This window comes from Opisthocomus hoazin, chromosome 15 (genome assembly GCF_030867145.1).
Source record: "Opisthocomus hoazin isolate bOpiHoa1 chromosome 15, bOpiHoa1.hap1, whole genome shotgun sequence".
In the NCBI taxonomy this organism is placed as follows: Eukaryota; Metazoa; Chordata; class Aves; order Opisthocomiformes; family Opisthocomidae; genus Opisthocomus; species Opisthocomus hoazin.
This window is the reverse complement of record NC_134428.1, coordinates 18768903-18791799: the sequence shown is the minus strand read 5'-3', so window position 1 is coordinate 18791799 and position 22897 is coordinate 18768903. Positions and strand designations below refer to the sequence as shown.

General features: G+C 46.1%; 1 protein-coding gene across 1 annotated transcript in view; it reads right to left on the bottom strand.

Annotated features, from left to right (window-relative positions):
• The window catches only part of FAM20C (FAM20C golgi associated secretory pathway kinase), a 68144-nt gene extending 46105 nt beyond the window's left edge, over window positions 1–22039 (bottom strand). Inside the window, 4 exon segments of the mRNA XM_075436137.1 lie at window positions 9985–10063; window positions 19115–19287; window positions 21117–21358; window positions 21360–22039. Coding sequence (XP_075292252.1) covers window positions 9985–10063; window positions 19115–19287; window positions 21117–21358; window positions 21360–21635 — 770 coding nt within the window. The 5' untranslated portion in view covers window positions 21636–22039.
• Window positions 22040–22897: the final 858 nt, after the last annotated feature.

Below are 22897 nucleotides of genomic sequence, written 5' to 3'. Positions count from 1 at the left end.
TGCTGGGACGTTTGTGCCCATCTGCTTGCATGGCACGGTGCCTGCTCACAAGTTGTCAGACAATTTCACGGGTGCCAAAAGAGCCTGGATTTGAATAGGTGGCCTGGATATGTTGCAAAACCCATCTCTTCTGCATGGCCTTGCTGACTGCTGACAGAGCAGGACCCGGCTGTGCTCCCAGCGCCCGGAACGATGGACTCGCTCTGGATCGGCGCTGCCCAGAAGTACGACTGCACAACAGCGGAGGCTTTGCTGTGGCTTCAGGTGAAGCATCAGTGCCCAGAGCGCTACAGAAGCACCTAAAAAGCAGCTTCTGTACCAAAACATCCAGCACACGCCAAGATAACTTCGAGGCACCGTGATACAATCAGCAGCACAAAAGCTCGACTCTCCGAAGCAAAGGCATGGGAGGAGCAGCAACCCCCGCGGCTCCCCATGGGCAGTGACAAGTAGGTCAGGCAGAGCAAAAAAGGGCATGTTGGGGGCTAAATTTCCAGTTACCCGGCTCTTGTACCTGGGGTCAGGAGGCTGCAAAAAAGATGGTTTCAACTGAGAGCTGGCTCTGGGAATAGGGAAATTAGGCAGGTAATGAGGAAAGCAGGCTCTGCGCTCCTGGGGCACCCTGTCTGGAGGGGGTCAGCGCCCTGGGATGTCAGACTGGTTGCTGCTGTGGAGGGGAGGTGGCTTGCGGTGGGACTGGGTCCATGTGCCGAAGGGGACAGCTGCTGTCCCCAACTTGTCCAGGGCTGGCGCGAGCCCTCCTCATTGCACCCCATCCTTCTCCATGTTACGGAGAAAAACAGGATTTTGCTTTAAGCTGTCTGCCATCATCAGCCCCAGGAGGCAGAGCTGGCATTCGAACCACAGCATCACTCTCCCCTCCTCCTGGCTGAGGCTCACTCCGGGCCCTGACACAAAACCTCAGCTTGCAACATGAAAGGCTGAAAAACCTCTGGGTTTTACGCCCCAGGAATCAGATTTTCTGCTTAATAAACGCCTAAAGAATCAGATGCAAAAGAGGTTTGTTTGAAAATTTTGGCCGGATTATCATATCGCAGTGATTCAAACAAGCATAAAATACAGGGAGACACAAATATGCTGGGTCGAAATTCTCTTCTTGTGTTATCATGAGATAGAATCAACCAAAACACAAGTCAGTCATCATGAAAACTAAAGAAAAGAATAATAATCACTGCTAGATTTCCCCGTAAATCTACAAATTAATTTAACATCCTCATTTCTTTTGTTGCTTCATGCCAGCTTATCAAAGCATTTCAAGATCCATATACAGCGTGTATCTGCAGTCTGTGTGAAACATTTTTGCTGTTACAGGTCTCCAGGCACGGCCATAGTGTTTTTTGTCCTCTGGCCGGGTGGCCACCCCTGCATGAAGAATTTGGACCACCGATTAGCAAAGTTTACAAAAGGGGGTTGAAGTGCTAACAGGATCAGTTGGATGCTGCTGCTGAGAACAGTATCTGGCTTATGTGCTGGCTTGGGGTATTTTATTATCCATAGCGCATAATCCAGCACTTTAAACTGCTTCTATTTACAACAGTTTTGCTGTCCCCCTACTCTTCAGCTCCCACACATTTGCAGATGCTATTTACTCTGGGTTTCTGCTACTTCTTCACATGCAAATGAGTCTTTCAGGCTTTACTTCTATTTACCCACATGCAGAACCTTACAGCAGGGTGGAAAACTGTAACAAGAAAAGTACTAACACTATTGAACCAGACACGAAAAATAAAAAAAAAAAAATCAGAAATGTCCAGCGTGTCCTAAAGCTGTGTTATTAACAGCTATAATGGCTATTTTAAACACACTTTTTTTGTTTGTTTACAGCAGTGAGTCACCAATAGCACTGTGCCACGGGCATAATTTGGACGTGCGCTGCATGCTCCCTCCTAAGCCTCTCTGCTTTGCCAAAACCTTCCTGTCTCGACCTGCAAGATACTGTTACTTCAGTGTGGGTCCCTCCCAAAGGTCACCCAGCCTTCGCATCCTCACTGACCACAGGACTGTGTCGCCTGAACCCGTGCCCTCCAGCAAAGTCGGACGTGGGTCCTCAGCCAGTAGACATGCTGTTTGATCCGACCCATTGCACTGCTGCTCATCTCCTGCCCCTTCCGCTAGCCAGCAGCCCTAACTCAAGAAACCTGCAGAAATGTTGAGGGCTTTAACGAGCTGGATGCTAGAAGAGCAAATGCACTTCAAACAAATCTTGTCGCCAGTGGGCAAATCCCCATCTGCATCCTCCAAAGCGGTGGGGATCCCCAGAGCTATCCCTGCGTGAGATGCGGACCGGGGCAGAGGGGAAGGAACGGAGCTCCATAAAACCTCCCAAAATAACTCCTCGCAAGGGGGCAGATGAGCGTGGTACAACTTGTCTCCAGGACAAACCCGTGCATGCTGCTCCAGAGAGAAAACAGCTTCAGCCTCTGGTTTACACCACAAGACTTGCACAAATCATTTTCCCTCCCTGAATTTCAGTCTCTTGAGCCTAGTTTAAGGATTACAAATTGTAGAGAAATGGAGACAAATTCCCATGAAATATTTCAGGGTAGCAATATCTGCATATCCCACTGAAAACATTTTGGACACATTTTTTTGCTTTGATTTACTAAGGACATCTTACCTCACTGCTACACCAAGGAGTCCCCAGTGTGTCAAGCCCTGTTACTTAGCAGTAAATTACAGGTTATGCATTTCACGCCAGCTCTTCCCTTGATAACGTTTGCTGCTTTTCTGCACAGCTGATACAGGGTAAAATGTGTGAAACAAGAAACTGAGGAACTGAAAGTGGGTCTCTGATTAAAAGACAAAGCCACAAGACTGCATTTCTTGGTATGTAGAAAATTATAATGAAGAAGTAGCTTGATTAAAATCAGACACTGAAGATGTTTCTTTCCTAATACACTGTGATAACATGTAAAAAATGTCTTTGTTCCCAAAGACTAATTAGCAAGATTCTATAAGCACTTAGACAGAAGGTGGCTAATCAAGTAGAGACATTTCACTACTGTAAAATACGACTGCCCACTCAGCTCTCCCCTAAAAAGGCGATAAGGGGTAGGTGCAGTCAGTACCTTTTGTGTCTGCGTATGACAAGAACAAAACCAGATATTGAGCATCGTGTTATTACCTGCTGGAGAAACCACAACAAACGAGCTGAATTAAAATGCAAGGGTTGGATTATTTGTGCAAAAAGCCCCAGGCACAGAGACTGTGGGGCTGATGTTTCTGTGAGCTGCAGAGTGAAGTCTTCTCCTGCCAGAAGCTGGACATGCTGCGGGGACACCAGGTGAGAGGGATTTTGGGGAGCTTCCCAGTGCCAGGAAGTGGCATGGGGCTGAACCCCATGGGTGTGGTGACATCCAGTAAAACAGCCCTGGTTTTGCTGGAGTCTGCTCCCTCCCATCGCAGGGACTCTTATTGTCCCATCCTGGCTCAGAGCAGCTCCTGCCTGGCTCCAGGAGGGGATAACACAGGGCACCTTGGCTTGGGACAGCACTATGGAGCTGGTGCCGAAAAAGAGGGAAAGAGGATTTTCCCCTTCCTGGCTGCCAGCATGGTGAAACGCTGCTGTCACGGATCCCTGCAGATCCTAATCTAAATGGACAACCTTTGAGCTACCTGGACTTTGCAGACTTTGACTCTGGGGTCATTTCATAAACAAGCTTGCGGAATTTGAGAACAAATTTCTCCTGGGCTGGATGGGATTGATCAATATTTCAGCCAGCAGTTGCTGAGCTGTGGCAAGGGGAAACGCAGTGCGCAGTGACGGACAGAAGGCTGGATTGCATTGCTGTCCAGGGCCGTCAGTCAGTCTCAATCCTGCTCCAGCTCCCCTTGAAGTCAACACAAATTTTCCAATCTGCATAAATGAGATTTGTACGAGGGGCACTGCTGAGTCCTAAAACACAATTTGCATTGAAATACTGAAGAAGTCTGATGTGATGAACGGGATTAGTTATACAAGAGAAAAACAGTTCATGCATAATATACCAAAAGTTAAAGAACTAAAATACTACATGGCAACCTCTACTATTCTTATTTAGGACCACATTCAGATCTCATGTACTTTAAATATCAAGCGACACAATTCATCCAGTTTACTCCAGATTTATTCCTGATGTAAGTACAATCAAATCTGCCTGTCAGTCTCACGCAGGTAAGTGTTTCAGTAGGGATTTGGTAGGTAAGGATTCGAATACCTTTAAAAAGCCCAAAATCTTATGGATGAGGTCCACAGAATATCTGATTACTGATTGTTACGTCCAGCAGCAAAGAAAGTATTTCTTCTTCATGATGTAACAGCATGGCACCCCCTGCGATTTTAAAATACACCTCTACAAACTGAACGCCGGGATTACCAGCTTCAACCTTTCTGACCAGTTTATTCCACCTTAGGTCTCTAGCAACACACCTTGCGCAGCACCAGCGTTCTCCAGTGACCGCAGCAGTCACACAAAAGCCGAGTGACAAAACACAGCGGCTGGGTCTGGACTTTGACCAGGGGCTGCTCGGTCGGGTTTCGCGCAGCACATTCCAGCGTGCCGAAGTGTTAATCCTGGAAGGCTTCTAGCACAGCAGCTACTGTATGCATATCTCACTTCTCTAGCTGCTCAGAGAAAACATTGCAATTTGATTTAATTGCTATGTTGACTTATAACAGTATGTTTATACTGGATGCCTGCCAGCTGAAATGCAACAGGTTTGCAAAATGTATTTCCTCAAAACAGCACGATACGCAATGTAATAAGGAAAGCAATCTTTCCGTGGCCCTGATTCTGAAGTTCATTTCAACTCCTCGAACTTGGAAGCAATGCTACCAACTCAGAAGAATTACACCAGCCTAATTGATATGCTAATCAGGCCTGGAGGCTGCATTTCGCAGGTACAACAGTCACACCGCAGCTTCGGAAAGGGAATATTACTGCAGGAAATGAAAGCGATTAACAGTTGTTTGTATTACGGGGATTGTTTGGCCTATTTAATATCCCTATCAAAAGATGCACTATTTGTTGAGCAACCCTAAATGGAAATCAAAGAGAAACTAAAAGAATGTTGCTAATCCTTTGTCGCTATAAGTAGGACACTTCAAAGCCAGTAAAAAGCTGTGCTTTGCCAATTGAAACAAAAATATTATCTTCCCCATGACCTTGGCTAGTAGATTTCAGCCCAGCTAACAGGGCCCGTGACTCTGAGCCAAAAGACATGCTACAGCAATGTTAGAGAAGATGCAAGGCGTGCTAGGTTTATTTCTGTAGAGCACTAGGTCTACCCTAGACCGTGATCACTGGGATGGGTCGTGTCCCTGAGGGCTGCAGGAACCAGCAGATGCTCCCAGTGGGTGGCACGACTTCTACAGCAGCCGGTTTCAGGACGGACAGCAGGGCCAAAAGGTGCAAACAACGCGGTCAGCAGTGTTTGATCAGTTAACGAATGGGATTTTGTGAGACCATCAGCTGTGATTCATGGCCTGCTATCACCCCGATGCTAATTGGTGCTACTTTAGTAAAGACTTTAACTGTGAACTTCAGCTACTGAAAGAAACAGCCATGTGGCTCTTTCCAATCCTGTACTGTGACTTGTAAAAACAGAAGAAAAGAAAAAAGATGTCAAAAATATCAGGCAAAATCTAAAACTGGAACAGAACTGGCTTTTATCTCAGTTCAGTCAAGAGTGAGTTCACTAGATACTCTAGTGTTTCTTTGAATGGAACAAATAAACCTCAAGGATTTTATAACGAATACCCCTTCTACACATTTCTGCAAAGCAGTCTATAAAACTGGGAATGAGAGATGTCATTCCTAAACACATACCACAGCACACTTTTCTCACAACTCCAATAGCAAGGTATCATTTTCTATTCGATCCCATATGGCTTTTCCGTAAGGAACTGTAAAAACCTCTCTCAAAATCCTGGCACCAGCATCTGCAATAGGAATCTTAACACTGACTCTGGCTGGCATAGAATCTCCCCCTTCAAGAATAAAGTCTTTGGAAGAAAAAAATAGTGTGTTGGTTTTGTTGCTGAGCCAGCTATTTAACTCCAACAGCTAGCAGAAACAAAGGAAAAACAAATAAAACTATAAAGTGCATGTTCCTTTTGGACAAATAAGCCAAAACCCTTTGAAATTTATGGCCCTACACCATCCCTACCTGGTAAGTCATACAGAAAGTTGCGACTGCAGATATCAGCGATCATGTAAATAAATTTTATTATGCTCTACAATACTAGCACAGTTTGACACACCAATCATGGGAGAAGGGGAGGTTGCTATTTTTTTCCTGTCCCATATGGTAATAATTTTGTATGATTGAATTGTTATGAGCTAAATAAAACTACACATTAACTGTAAGATACATTGCAAATATATTAAATCTTCCCTGGAGTTTTAGCAAATACTCTCTTTTTCTATGATGCATTTGGAAGTAACAAAGGAATCTACACTGGTCCATAGGATTTATAAATAGATTTGGCTTCCTCTGCCATACTTTATGACCAATTATTTCAGAAATGAAGATGCAGAGCCACAAATAAATAAAATAATTGCAGCTGATCAGGCTTTATTTACCGCTATCACATCTCCCTGACTGTTAAGCTTCCCTCCTCTCATTTGCTCCACTAGCCTGACCAATGAAGAGTTGTCAGGTAGTGTCAAACACTGAGCACAAAAGGTGCCAAAGGTAGATTCTGGTTTCCCCATTTCCAAATCCTGCCTGGGCCTTTCTGGAGCTGGTTTGCTCCCTGGACAAATTCAACGTGGAATTGGGAGGCTGGGAAAGGGCAGAGCACGTCAGATGAGTTCTGCAGGGTTTCAAGCAATTTGCCATGGAGTATGTTTTGCTGTGACTCTCCAGCCGAAGTTACTGCCAAAGGTCTGGAGACCTCCCCTTGCACTAGCAGATGCCCGGCTGTGCCAGGGAAGGGTTTGCATGGTCTCCCCTGTCTGCTGCAACCCTGCCCAAGCAGGTATTAATTCAGTCTGGAAGATGCTGAGTACAGCTATGTACAGCAAAAACAGCTTTCCAGGTTGTTTAAAGGAATCAAATCCAGGTAGAGACTGGCCTCATGTCTACTTATTACCCTATATGTACCTCACACCATTCAACTTTCAGTACTTTGGATCCCAGACAGGACGTGAAGCTCTGGATTATCAATTTTCCTTGGGATCAGGCCCGAAATCCTACTGATGCCATTTCTACTCTCTAAAACACAGTGCCCCAGTTCAGTTTAACATAGAGATGTAGCTCATATTGCCCCCTCCAGTACTGACTGATGCACTGAGGCCCCAGTTATCATTTGCAGCTAGACACTCAGTACTGTTTAATGGTTGTGTTACCTGGGGCTGATGAAGAAGTTTGCTTCTATGAAGAGGCTTATCAACACAGGAGAAAGAAAAGCATAATTTATGCTGCTTTGAAAAGCCATAGAGCTGCTAACAGTAACAACTGAAACATATAGGATGCACCACATGGAGATGTCCTGACTGTCCACCAAGGGCTTCCTTCAATGAGCTGATCGTAGAAGTAGCCACCAGGATGATATTTTATGGTCCTCAAATTAAAGTATTTAGAAAAAGATTTCCTTTATACCACCAGTCCTGATGAGCAGAGATGTCTGGCCCTGATCTGTGAGCTCCCTATAGCCTCCTGTCCTGGGAAGGCATCTGGATCAGAAGGGTAACCTGCAGAAAAGAGGGAACACCACAAATGGCATGGAAGGTGCCTAGAGCCTGAAGAAGGTCCTTCAAGAAAAAGTCTCATAGTTTTAAAGCCTGATGTGGTTTGTGTTTGGGTTTTATTTGTAGTTCTAGGCTGCTTATTTCTGTGTAAAGAAACGATGCTGCAAACCTCGCCTCATCAGCAACAGTCCATAAGCTGGTGAAAGAGGCCAATGGGACCAGATGCCAAAGGAGCTAGGAAGATTTACACTAGCCGAGCATCTGGCTCCCTGTTCGCTGCTATCAGAATGAAGACAAATGCTTGCAAACATCCTTATTCAAAATCACTAACGTGTTCAACGATGCTCAGCACAAATGCAGCAGCGTTGCTACCATAAGGTGTGGTGCCTGGGAGCACAGCTGTTGAATGCTCTAATGCTGCTTTTTCCAGTGATGTGTGTAATGCAAAGAGCAGTGAGAAATAGGGCGTTGCTGCCCTTCAAGTCAAGCAAGAGGAATGATTAAGACATCATTTTCTGCTATTGTTGTAGTGGATGGTAGTAATTGCTTCTACACAGGAATGTGGCTATACCTCTATCGTCATCCATCATGTTGCTGAGGCTGTGTATAGCACAGTAGAAACAGTAATCTTTTGATTTGACCTCATTAGCATTCCCAGAATTAGAATGTCATACCATTGATAAAGATTTAGATTATCTGCATCTGAGCAAATGGAGAAGAAAGAAATCACACACTATATAAAAAGCCAACAGTGCAACCACAACTCTGCCAAATACTTAAAGGCTGCTCGAACCTGCCTGGTTCTTGATTTTGCACACGGGACAGTTAAGAATGGTGCCTATACGCATCAGACTTGCAGCTGTAGGGAGCTGGACCCATGCACCGATGGTCTGATGATCTGAGCATTTGGGGAGAGGACAGAGAGAGGAAGGGAAGATGTTGGACTAGATGTCTCTGATACCACCTTCCCTCTTACTTGTCAGTATTATCTACGCTTCCTCTGACCCCTCCCAGACAATCAGTGATCCACCAGAAACATGCAGAAATTTGTGTGCAATTTGGGAAATACCACAGAAGCACTTGGCCTTTGCACAAATGCCTTGCTCTGCCTGGAAGTTCACAGGATTTCCTTGTGATTCCCAGGATGAATGTACATAAGGAGGGTTCCTGCTCAAATTTCGATTGAAGAAAAGTGGGACCAATTATTTGGCTCTTCTGGCAGTCAAATAAGATCAAGTCAAATCTGTACTTTTCAAAGTAAAGTACTTTGTACTGTACAAATCAAGTCTGAGGTCAGTCTGAAGCAAAATCTACAGTGAAACAGGGAATTTCTCAGTCTCCAGCCAGCAGCTTACCCCCTGAGCTGTGCTCCCTGCTATAGCTGTAACACAATGCCAACACATATTCCAAACCCCTCGTTCTCAGTTACTTTAGTCTTTTATGGACCATCTTAGAGGAAATTAACTGAACTTCCCTACAGTGGGAACAAAAGAAGGAGATGAATTTATTATTCCAGTGGTACCCTTGACACAGATACTGAGTAGCTTCATTACACATTTTGCGGCCCCAAGTGTCTTTGCTAAGCTCTCTACAATAAGCACAGAGTCATTTTCCTTATTAAAACACAAACATACAGGTCAGGATTCAGAACTCATTTACATCTACTTTGTATCTGAATAACTTCCCTCATCTCAGTGGGATCGGGGCAGGCACAAATCCAGGCTGCGTCATCCTAGTCCTTCCCTTTCTCTCTCGATTCATTAGTACCACTCTCGGACAAACTCTTTTTCACAGAGTCAGCCTAGCCAGAGCCAAATGACTAATACAACCCTTTAATACAAACAACAATAAATCAATGGATTATATTATAATTTATCAGACAAATACTATTTAGCTCTTCCCAAAACTGTTCTGAATCATCTCCCTTGTCTGGCCGTATTCCAGAGGAGCACTGACACTCGATAAAGCTCAGACCTGCGGAGTCAGTTTACATACGAAAGAAATGCTGAAAATATCCTGTATTTATAATGGGAGATTTCACAGAGACCAGAGCGAACAACATTCCTGAGAAGGCTGTAATGTATCTGAAGTCTCCTCAGTATCTCTTCCAAGGACCAGTCTAGCAGGGCAAGGTTTCAACAGTCCCTGAAGCTCTACATTCAGCAGCAAGCCCAAGGAACCAGACACCTTAACCTTGAAAGATACTACAGCAAACTTTTAACAGCTTAGAAAATAGCAACAGGCCATTCCACCACAACCTCACTTTACAACACAGACTGTTTTTACTTACTTCATTGGTTTGAACAATGCTTGTCCATAGTTCTGGAACGTCATGATCAGCTTCAGCTGGGTGCCTCCTGATTTCATCGCTGTGGGAAAAAACCAAAACCGCTTTAAAATGCTACATGTGGATCTGCTCACATTCAGCTTCCTTGAAACAAAATCATATATCTTTTTCTCTGTATTAGATTCAGCACTGAGGTATCTGAGCACCAAGCAGGGTAATCCTAACTGGAAAACAGATTATTTAGCGGGTGCAGAGTACAGGGGAGGGCTTTGAGCTGCCAGCCAGGACTAAAAATAGACTGTACTCCCTGACATGCCTTTGTCTTCTTCAGCTGGACACTATGGGCTCCATAAGCACCCTAACTGAACGGCATGTATAGGAACAGACCACTGGAGTCTTGTTTTCTCCATCTTCAATCGCTTTGCAAGTTCTTCTTAACAAGGGACACACATTGGGAAAGGAGATGGTGTGCTTTTGAAGGCAGATGCGACTGGGATATACAGTTGAATGCGCAGCAGATATCTCCTTAATTCAAAGCATGAGCAGATACTATAGCAATTTCTGACTTCTGCTGCGATTGTTGCTGAGCAGTAGAGATATGTAAATACCTCTCCTCTCTGCACAAAGGATATGTATTCAGGCACATCCATTAACTTCAAGGGATCCTGAGGTGGCTCGTACATGAGAGCAGAGCTATGCAGAGCGGGTCACTGGCTCTGTTGGGAGGGTGGGAGAGGGCACGTGGAGGTGGCAGGGACCATGGTCTACACTGCACACCGAGGGCCATCTTTGCTCGAACATTAAATGCGCTCATTTCCCAACTGAGAGCTAATGGGAATTTAATACTGACATTTATTCATACCAGTCTGAACAACTTGGACAATACCATGTTAACAGACATACTACAGTGTTTCTAAAGTCAGAGTGATTTTTTTAATATAAAAATTCATAAAAATGCATTTTAATTCATGATAAAGCTATTTTAAAAAGGTAACTACATACTTTGGCAAACCAGCTACTTTTTTACCATCTCAATCAAAACTGCTCTGAATAAATGAAATGACCTATACCCTGACTCCTTAATTCACTTCTGTGTTCAGAGAGGCAGGCGATGGCAGTCGTGTCTGTGTGGATGAGTCAGTCCTTTAAAAATGCTTTGAATGATCAGATAATCAATCCCTTTCTTTACAGTTCTGACAAAACCCGTGTCAACTGGAGAACTACATAAATGTCAAGCTACCTTGCTCTGTAAATTTTGGCTTAGAGCTGCCCTTGTTCCACCTATATAGCTTGTACATTTTTTTCCTAACCAATGCTGTTAGCTGCATATTCTTTTAATTACTCACCTGTGTGCCTTATTACTAATAGGTCATCAGCTCTCTTTCAGCACTTGTAATCTATACTTTTGCAACAAAATGCTATGCAAATCTGGTCAGTGTAATTATTCTTCCAGAATAAAATCCCTCTTGCCTTGCTGTTTTGCTGACCCCAGCTTTCTCTTGCATTTCCAGTTTATCCCAAAGGAACAAATAAATAATGAGACATTAAAGGGCATTAAATAACTTGCACTGAACAGGTAAAGCAGAAGCTCATGGCTTTCACACATCAAACTCCATCTCTCGTGCAGAACAGGTCAGCTGATCTGCACCAGAGGGAAGAAGAGCAGGAGGCCTTTTCATACCTAGCGCAGAGCCTGAAGGCAACGAAAAGCAGCAATCCTCCATCCCAAAACCCTACACATGCTGCCCTAGGAGCACCACAACCCAGCTACACACTCTGCAAACACTCCTGGATAGTCTGGACAGCAAAAAGGCAGCTGGAGCTGCCCTTTCCTCCCTCCTGCAGGGACACATAGCCATGCCCAGGACCAGCCCCACCACCTCCCCTGCCCAGCTGCTGCAGAAGGCAGGGGGGTTGCCCAGCTCTTTAAGGTATAACCTGTATTTGCACCCCCGTTCAAGTGGGCTATCTCTATTCAGGTCAGTAATATCAGCCTCAGTACCTAAGGGCAGAATTGCGTCCTTTGTGTCAGACACAACTCTCCCCACCTCCACTGACCTCAGCCTAGCTGCTCACACCAGCTGAAGACCCAATGATTTTTCTCTAAAACTGATGCAATTTGTGCCTCTTCATTCAATTCTGAGGAGCTCAGAGCTTAGAGATTGGCTCCATCTCCCCCATGAGACATATATATCCAAAATAGAGCAAAGATTCTGTAAACCCAGCAGAGAAAAGGGAAGGATAGAACCTATTTTGAGGTACGGCTGGGAAGCCGAGCTTTTAGGAAATCGCAGCAACACCAAGAAGAAGAAAAAAGGATGTTCCAGTATGCCCTTTTCTAAGCACAAAGTTTCAGATACACTAAGAGGACTGGTTTCTCAGCAAATTGAAGCCACTCGACAGATAATGGTTTTGTTAGCAGCCGAACTCAACAATGAGTGTGTCATCACCAAGCAGGGAAAAGTATGAAAAAGATTAACAATTCAGAATAATTCTTCCAGGAGGCACAAAGGCCTGGTTTCCTGTCAGAAGGAATTCAGCTGAAGTAAGACAAAAGCATGTCCCTTGTCTTTTTAGATCCATCTTATTGTATTGCCTTAATTGGTTGTAATAGTAGCTTTGACCAAACACAAGTTTTGCTAGCATGTTGTCCCCCCACTGCTGCTAGGAGTAAACTTGGGACCTCCCCAAAACAGAGGGTGATGTTGGTGGGAATGGTGTTGCATCGTGCCTTGCAGCGGGGCATGCTGGAAGCCACATGTATAGTGGACAACAACCCATGCCAGAGCTCCACGTTGGCTTCCCCCCACATCATCCAGATTCACGTGCAGATATTCCCAGTTTTGCTGCTTGTCCAGTGCCGCAGATATGCTGGTCAGGCTGGAGGTGACTCAAAGCCACCCTCCAAGTCCAGACTAGTTAGAGTCTAACATTGTAATCCCTGCAGAGATGGAAAGACCTGAGCTTAGACTGTCCTTTTGAACTCAAGAAGACCCTTGTGTACTTCTAAACTAAGCAGACTTGGGAGCAGTTCAGGGTGCCCAAATCTTGGGGGTGGCAATGCCAGAAAAGAGCAGATCTTCTCGGAGATGATTCACTCAGACCTCTAGGCCAGATAAAGTCCCTTGTCCTAACTTAGCATTACCTCTGCATACTGGCTTCCCTCTCATTTTCTGAGCAGTATTCCTTCAGGAACTCCCTTTCCTGCTCAGAGCTCAGTTAGACATGGCCCTCTGGCCATTACGGCCAAAGAGTGGGACTCTCATCATCTTCCAGAAGCCTATCCCAAACAAACATTGTTTGTGTATCTGGAGATGTCCTTGTCCCTTCATCTACTGCCCGCAGGAACATTTCTGAAGAATTTATAATACCCAGAAGCAGCATACACAATTTACCAAGAAATTGGAAGATGCTACACCCTTGCAATGTCACATCTACGATCAGCAGGCTTGGGTATTTTTAAGAAGGTCTTGCAAAGTAGGGCTGTACCGACTCCAAGGGAACCACTAGTCACATTCTGAATTCACCTTTTTTTTTTTTTTAAGTTTCTGAATACACCGTAATATCACAGGTCATGAACAGCTCTGTAAAAGACTTTATAAGCCTGGTAGCGCCCAGCAGGTACCTCAAATCAACTCTCATACAGCTCCAGGATGCACTGGCACAGGGTTAAAAACAAATCCCAATACAATCATTATTTTTTATCTTCAGGCAACCCAAAGCCTCTCTTTTCCCCCCAAAGCAGAAGGAAATGGAAAGCAGCATTAACCTTTCCTGTTAACCAAGTGCAAGGGCTTTTGGGTGTGATCAGAAATCTCCCTAACTTTAGGAGGCTTTGCAAAAAATTCCCTGAGATATCTTTTTGCTTGAGCATCTGTGGGATCAAAGTCTCGTCCAAAGAATAGTCAGATCTGTGGGATTCCTTGTTTTCTCTGATAGACTTTGGATCAAGCCTCCAAAAATCCCCGCTTCATTTACATCTATGAGCCTGTTGTCACAGGCACATGCCACGTCTGCCACTTCCCCACCTTGTCCCCTCACCACTGCAAGACCTGAATTCCCTTCCTGATCCACAGACACCATCCAATACAAAAGATGCACTACCCATCATATCTCAATCATCTTTTTATAACTGTATGCTACAGGGTTTCTGACTCTCTCTTCTAAAGCACCTGGTACTAACTCCTAGCAGAGACCCAACGTTGCCCAAAGGGATGTGACCCAAAAGGATTTGGAATTTGAATTGATCTGGCTTCCCAGCTCCTCTGTTTTGCTTCATGATAGCCCTCATCCTACTGACCTGGCTAGACCGTGTGCTCTTCTGATGGAGAGTGAGAGTCCCAACAGGACCTCTGAACCTGGCTTTTGGTCAGAGTCCAATGAATATTTTAAAATGTATTTAATTATGCAACGCTAATGCCTGAGACATGAGATCCAGTCAAAGCCTGGGATGCAGTAACATCTCAAATGGCAGACATTCAGATCCATTTTGGACTCCTATTTATAGACCAAGCTTAAATCTAACATAAACATGTTGATTGGCTTTAACAAGTAATACTCTGCCCCAGGCTAGAGACATGGCCCTGTTCAAACTGTAAAGAACACATTTCAAAACAAATTCAAGCCCTTATCATCTCTTAATTTGTTCTTGTTCAGCCAATTCTGCTAACTTGTTTTTAAAGGTCTTTCTTGGTTTAGTCAAGAGAGTAAAAGACTTCTGGAGGGGGAGAGATCTGTGAAATCATTCAGAGGCTTTGTTGTATATTTTAAGTTCCCTCCTTTCATCTGGAATTGTACATTAAATCAATCTGTTTACTCTTGGCAGATTCATTATTTTCTTATACAGTAAATCAATGGTGCTACATTTCATCATGTTTTTCACACGTCCTCAGCAGCACTTTTTCCCTTCCTTTGGATGAAATTTTTATAGTTTCGTTTAGCACCAGAATTTAGGTTCAATAATTAGTGTCTTGTCTTTTCCTTTTTTTTTCCCCTGACTTGAAGCAGAGTCCACCTTAGTTAATTGCAGCATTTATTCGCTGCGTGAGCAGTCTTGCGTGCTTGCTTTCTAATTACTGCCTGTACAAACTGAAGGCATCTCAGGTTCAGAAATGAACTCAGTCAGGTAATGTTTAGAGAATTTAAAGAATCAAAAAATAAGCCCCAGGTAAACACAGGACTTGCAAAAGCCTGTTCTGCTCCCAGGCAATCCCACAGCACAGCTCCTCCAGACAGCAGCACAAGCAAGATGGAGACCGCACTGCCACTACAATGCACCATGCCATACTTGCTGTTGAGCTGCTGACAGTGCTGCCACAATTATGCACAGACGTCTTGTAAATACACAAGAAAATCGCTAACTATGGTTATTTACACATGCAATAAACGGTTATGAAAGGCAAAGGAAATGTGCAATTGCCTGTGCATGTGCTGCTTCTGAAAACTGGGTTTCAGTGCTCAGTGGAAAAACAATTCTCTCTAGGCTCCTATTTATGGCAAGAGGAAATTTTCAGTGAATTAAATCAAATTAAGAGCTACCCCTTTCTGCTGAACAAAATGAATAGGAAATACATATATTGATGCAGGGCACAGAATACATCCTCAGCTTGAAAGCTCTGGGTAACCCTGTCCTTTTCAAGGCCAGCTCTAGGTGTCACTGTGGGAGCTGAATGGGATGCTCCTTCCCATCCAAGGATTTGTTCCATTTAAACTTTAACATCAAGAAAATGTCACCTTGGTGCTCCCTGCTCTTGGGAATTGCTTCTGTCACCATTTTCATTTTAAAATAACACTGCACATTACAGAGTCGTGTGAGCGGTTCTGATGGCGGGGGATCAATCTGGTCACCACTCTCCTCCATAAATAATGCAAGCTGAGCAGAGAAATTACAATGTGGCTAAGCAAGATGTTTAGCTGCAGTTTGGATCGAATTACTGTAGGTATCAAGAATCCGCACAGCAAACCACCTAATTCTGTTAGAGCCAAAGCAAATCTGAATACTGGGAAGAAACTGGATAAAGCAATACCCCATTTGATCTAATGCATGTTAGCCTGTATATTTGATTGTCCTGCTTGCAAAAAGAAGCCTGAAGACTGGGTATTATGAAGATTTTCATTTATTTTACACTTCTAACCTGGCATCTTTGTAGCTGCCTTAAAAAAGAAAAAAAAAAAGCAAAACTACAAAAATTCACCATAAGCAATAAAACCAGCAAATTAGAAAGCATGCAGAAATATACGACAGAATGTAACAGCCCTATAAATGACATTTGGTCAAATATATTACTCTTTATTAATCAGCCTATATGCTGTTGAATCCCTGCTGCTGCTCTGCAGTAAAGCTGAAAACTGGCAGGTATTATTTTAAAGCATATATTTTTAAACACCCAAAGAACTTGCAACCTAAAATAAGAGATGCCGCACTGTGTAATAAAAAACAGTATATTAACAATATGCCCTTTCTTGCTTTTCAACCTGATAAAACTCCTGAATCCCCACAGAGGCAGGCAGTGGATGCTCCCAACAAAATTCAGATCCTGGCATCCCTATATAGGCAAAAGTACCCTTCCATTTCCACACGCTTGATTTTAGACTGGGATATATGTGTAGCAATCACTCCCTGTCAGTTCCCACAGCGACTGATACCAATACCAAATGTACCTCGTGTTTTAGTTTATGGAAATCATACTGAATCATTGATAGAAACCATGGCTCTGCATTTTTGTTAGGGGCATAAGAGGCCCTACCATGCTTGAAGAGCCTTGTTCAAACATTAACAGAGAGACAATCCCATAGGAAATCGCTAATAACAATCATAAATCTTCCTCTCTGGTCCCGTGGCCCTTTCCCCCCGTTGATCTGAAAGCTCTATCAAAATCATAATTAACGGAAACCTTACGACACATCTATGTGACACATTAGGTTAAATCATGGCCCCAGGGAAGTAAATGGCAGAACTTCCACTTATGTCACCAGGGTCAGGATTTCACTCCTATTTTTTACGCTAACCATTTTGCTGCTAGGTTAACTGAAGCATAGAGAGGTTAAGCAACACGCCCAGAGGCACAAGTGATGATCAAGCCCAGAAGACCAAGTGAAGAGTGACTGCTAACCTATTATTTCTCATTCCTACCTCCCTTTTTCTCCCACCAGCTTCAACATCCCTACATCAACCTTAACCATCCCACTGCTCTGCAGAAGTGCCAGACTTCACAGCTCAAACACTGCCGAGTTTGCTGCAAACGCTGCTCTCCTCCTGCATAGACAACATCACTGAGCTCTAAACCCTTGAAGAGGTAAACAGAGATCGATACAGTTCGCAGGCATGCAGTACAAAACACCGCTACGGCCAATGCATTTTAAGCAAACCTCCGTAGACGAGCCAGGAGATGGTTTGGTTGAGCATCACCTCTGCACAGAGCTGGGGACAGCCTGGTCAACTGCCTGGTGCACTGCTGCTCTCAGCGGGGGACTGGGAAGGGCATGGCCTGCATCTTTTCTTCCTCGGTGGATGTGCTCAAAGAGCAATGTTAGCACACTTGTTATAAAGTGCTGGCTCAATTCCCACTCGCACATGTCACTAATATTCCAGAAATCGCTTGGTATTGAAGAGAGAGGTCAGGAAAGGTGAGGGCAGAGGTCAAGAAAGGTGGGGGTTATGGCAAGGAGAAGAGCACCCGGGCCATGTCCGGTATGGTGTCCTCGTTACCCTTCAGCGCAGACCAGAGGGGCATGGGCAGAGCCTGCTGCTACCAGCAGTGTCACATCTGAGCTGGAGAAGGGAAAATACATGGCTTAAATGTCAAACCCAAGCTCCTTGACGAATCACTCTGATCCAGAGTTCTGGGGACAGAAAACCCACCCCAGGTTAATAAACGAGCCTGTGTTTGTCGTCCTTCACGAGCTAGGTGTCCACTGGACCCTTGCATCCAGCATGTGGGACGGCACCTGGGTACCGCAAACCGCTTTGTTCACAATCCTGCCCCAGCCGAGCTCAGCGCAGAGCTGTGTGCTGAGCCACCGGACAGCTCGATTCCTGGAGGCAAAGCTCTCCTGTGCCATTCTGCATTTTACACCTACTCCATCCGGATCAGCTAAATCAGCCCACTCTTGATGACCGAGGATCTCCCTTACTCCCACTCAGCAGCCGCTGTGATTCACACGATGGAAAATGTAAACCTTAGGGCTGCTCATGCTGTTCTTGCCCAGGCCCTTTCATGCTGAAGCCAGGGGAATTTTTTGCCTTGCAGGGTGAAAGACCTGCTGACCTCATCCCGCGGTGCCAACACACCATCAGCACTTTTACCCTGCTCCTGCTATTTCATCCCACTGAAACGGACTTCGCAACTTTGTGGCCAGCGCAAGTAACTTCATTTTCTGCGCGGCCGATGGAACACCACGGGGTGCGCATTTGTTTAGTATCCCAGGGATTTCATTTGGGGTTGTGTTTTTATTTTCCTTGCGCAGCTACGCAGCTAGATTCAGGAAGACACACGTTGTCATTAAACAGCCCTAGAGAAAAGCCCCGAACTGTGTCACCTTGTTTAACCAGAGCCAAAGGTTGACATGGGCACATCCCCATTGTGGATTTACAAGCAGAATAAACAGAGCTGAACTCTGCTCAGCGGGAGGAGGCTGGCTCACCCGGAGCTCCCTGCGCACTGCCCGGGGAAGCTGCAGCTCCGCAAAGCCCCGCGGTGCTGGATGCTCCTGCAGCCATCGCTGCAGGTCAGCCACCTCTCGCCTTCCTCAGGAGGACGAGCACTGCAGACACAGCCTTTTAAATAATAATCAGCTAATAATACAAACCTTGCTCGTGCAAGATGCTATCTGCTTTTTGCCATTTTTTTTTATTATAATTTTTTTTTAAATAACTGAAGAGGGCACTTTCAGCCTGATCATGACTAACAGATTTCTGAAATGAATGGGGTTTGCCTTGCGGGCAGACTTTGCAATTATTCACATAATACAGAGCTGGCAATATCTCTTCAACAGGGAAAATGAGCGCAGAAGTCAGGAAGAAATGTTGTAGGCACGCCAGAGAGAAGCCATGCAAAATATTAATATTCAAACAGCAACGAGATCCTGAACAATGAGCAAATAATCATAAAAAATGATATATATCTGAACATACCAACACTTGTTATCTTTTGGGAGACCAGGTCTTGTAGTAAAGCCTCAATTGCAGGATTATCTCTGGAATACAACTCGTACCGATTAATGCCAATGTGGAATTTTAACCAGTTTGGGTAGGAGTCTATGGAGGTTTCTCCAGTTGGCAAAAGTTCTTCATTATCTTCGTTTTGCCTACCACCAAAAAAATGAAGAAAAACACAACAAAACCCCCAAAATTAGGAGAAAGAAATAATGTTACAGTTTGTAACAGGCATCATGAAACAGGGCTTCACAAGGTGACAAGTTTGGGAAGGCAAAGCACTACAGAGGTGGGCGAAGTCCCGGGGTTGTCCCTGCGCCGGCAGCACGCCAGGAACCTGCTCCCACCTGGGGACGGGGGAGATGGATTTTCACCTCCGCTCATCGTGCCGGATTGAAAGCCCATGAAAGTCAGGAGCAAAACTCGGAGTGACATCACGGGGCATTAGCAGAGGCCCTTCCGCAGCAGAAACACAGAGCTGCAAGTTTTACATTGTATTTAGGTTGTATTATGTTGCACGGATCTTTTACAAGTTTGACCCAAACCAGAGCATCATCGTGAATCTTTATTTACCAGGGACCTGCGTCTGGAAGCTGAGAGTGCAGCAGCAGCTCGACCTGTTGTACCAAATGCTCCCACTCTCCCCTCTTCTCTTTCTTAAATGGAGAGAATGAGAAGAAACCGGACCACTCTGAACTGGTTACTAAAGAATAACTCCGGATGGCTTTGCCCCTTCCCTAGCAGTAGGATATTATTACAGAAAAGAACTGGTAAAATGACTTCTAACTCCTAAATTTTATGTTAGTTCTGTGAAATTTGGCTGCAGCCACTGAAGAAAATACGTACAACAGGCAGCTGCATTGTGGACATCAGCGATAATTTCGCTCTTCACCTACTGGATGCACTGTCATGCACCTTCGATTTGGAGCTGCTCAGTGGTTTTAGGCACCTCCAGATGTTCACACATTTGTGATGCTTTTTTTTTTCCCCTCTCAGAGCAACCAGAACTTTCCAGGTTATTTCACTTCACAGCCAGTTTTGATTATTAGATGGAAGGGGCCTGTACAATTCACACGCTCGTGGGGCGGAAATCAGAAGTGTTTATCCTCTTTTTTTCTAAAGGTTTAGATCATGCTGGCTGCTCTGCTGCTTGACAGAGCTTTTGCACAGTACAATGCAGCTGTTTAAACATCACAATGTCAGGGCGTTTGGAAGAGGGTGCTGTTGTATTAGACAAGCCTTTTGATTTTTCAGTCGTTGAGATTTCTCCGTCTTTCTTACAAGCCAACAGGGCATACGATTCACAGAGCCAACTACCTGCTCCGAAGGCTGGAGAGCTGCAGAGGTGCTGGGACTCACCGGGAATTAATCGAGGATGAAAACTGTAGCACGGATCAGATTCCAGAGGCAGAAATACCTGCCAGGGTGAATGCCTTCGTGATACGAGACCGTTCTTTTGAGAAAAGTTAATGTATTACTGCCTGGTCTCGCCGCTCAGCCCCTCCACCCCTGAGTGGGAGGCGAGGAAGGGACTGGAGAGGGAGGCTCTCCGCGCTCGCCCTCCTTCTTACACCGTTTTTCGGGCAGCATCTGCCTCTGGCTACAGCTGGAGACCGGGTGCGGGGGCACGCGGACCCTTCGGCCTCAGTGCTCCATCCTCCTCCCGCTCCTGGGTTTATTCTGTATTTCATGGCATCTTTTTTTTATATTTTGTGTTTTTTTTGAAGGAACACAACCGGTCAAGCCCGCGTACGGTTTCCCTTTTTCCCGGTGACACCGAACGGCTCCGTTTAACTCCCCGCCTCCTCCGAACCAGCCATCGCCCCAGCGCTTCTAAAAAACCTCCCTCAGGCCGGGGAAGGCAGCGACCCGGGGGCGCGCCGCGCCACGTCTCCACCCCGCCCGCCCGGTGCCGAGCCCCGCCGCCCCGAGCCGAGCCGAACCGGGGCGGCTCCCCCCCCCCCGCCGCCCCCGCACTCACCACTCGGGCTGCTCGGCCGCCCGGGGGTTGAACCTGATGTCGCTGTTGACATTGAAGAGGAGGTCGCCGTCGGCGAGCGGGGGCAGGGCGGCGCGGTAGAGCGGGTGCTGGAAGAGGGCGGCCAGCGGGGCGGCGGCGGCGGGGGGCGGCGGGCGAGGCGCCCCGGGGGCGATCAGCCGCCGCGCACGGGCCCCCGCCCCCGCCGCTGCCGCCCCCCCCCCCGCCGCCCTCGCCGCCGCCTCCCGCCGCCCGCTCCGCCGCTTCCCGCGACTGCGAGGAGAGGTTGGAGCCCGGCTCGGCGCTGAAGTCCTGCAGGATCCGCAGCGTGTGCTTGCTGGGCCAGCGCGGGGCGGCGCGGGGCGGCGCGGCGGCGGGCGGCGGGCAGGAGCAGCCGGGGCGGCCCTCGGGCCCCCGCCGCTCCAGCCGCGGGAGCAGGTCGATCATGATGTGCATGGTGCAGGCGACGAGGAACACCATGAGGATCAGCACCCGGAACTTGCGGACCAGGAGCATTTTCATGGCCGGGGCGGCTGATGGATTACCGGGGGAGGGGGAGGGAGGGGAGGCGGCGGGCTCGGTCGGGAGCGCTTTCACGGAAAAAAGCCCGGGCGGGCGCGTGTCTTCCAGCCCCCCCCCGGGGCTTCGGGTTGCTCCTTTCGGATCGGGAAGCGAGCGATCAAGTCCAGAAAGTTACCTCCATAGGCGCCGAGAAATAAACAGGCTAAAAACAATAGGTCCTCATTTCTCAGTATCATCAAGAATTTAGGAGGGGGAGGGGGGGGGGAAATTAAAGGAAAAAAAAAGATTTTAAAAAGGAGCGCCGGACCGAGCCTTTAAAATCAGTAGGAAAACAATGCCGGCGGCACTGCAGTGTATAAAGCCATCTGTTCACGATTTCTCTCTCTTGTTATTACAGGGAGCACAACAAATAGGGAAGACTGGTTCTTGGAGAGAAACCGGCATCAGGCACTAGCTCGGATTAAATAAAATTTTAAAAAGAAAAAAAGAAAGACGAGGAGGAGGTGGAGGGAAGAATAATATTAAGAAAACCTGTACGGAAAGGCGACAGAAGAAAAAAAATCATCCACAATATTTGGCTGTGCTGGAAACGCTGACTCCCTTCCTTTGAATCTGACCAGTGATGCAGCAGAAGCGCTCCCCGCTCGCTCTCGCTCCCTCTCTTCTCTGAGACTGTTTAAGAACATTGGCTGGAAAATAATTTTCTTAGAGCGGTTCCAGTTTCTTCATCCATCGCGTCCAGTGCTTGGGAGAGGTTAATATGTTCGACTGAGATCAGGTCTGGATGGCTGCTGTATCCGAGCTGGGCTTTTGCTTTGGCTTGGGTTGGATTTTTTTGGCTGCAACTGTCTGATGGCACAACTGCAACATAAAGGTTAAATATGGCACAGAAAAAAAAAAGGGGGGGGGGGAGGATTAGAGGAAAGAAGCTAATATAAATCGGTAGAGGTTCTTTTTAGCAAAGAGGTCCCGTCTTTGATCTCTGCTGGGTCTTACAGATCTGCCTCTTAGAGAGAGAAAGGAAGAGAGAAGGGGGGAGAGAAGGGAAGAGGGAGGAGAGATCTTTGGCAGGTGCAGAGTGAAAACCTCTTTCAGCTACACTGAATTCTGGAGACTGGTTGGACTAGTAGCTCTGCAGCTCCAGCTTTCAGTGGGTGTGTTAAATATTATGAGCGAGCCATGATTCCTGCCTTCCTCACGTCATAGTTAGGAGATTGGCTAAATAAATGCTACAGTGATAGTAACAGGAAAACCTCAACCAA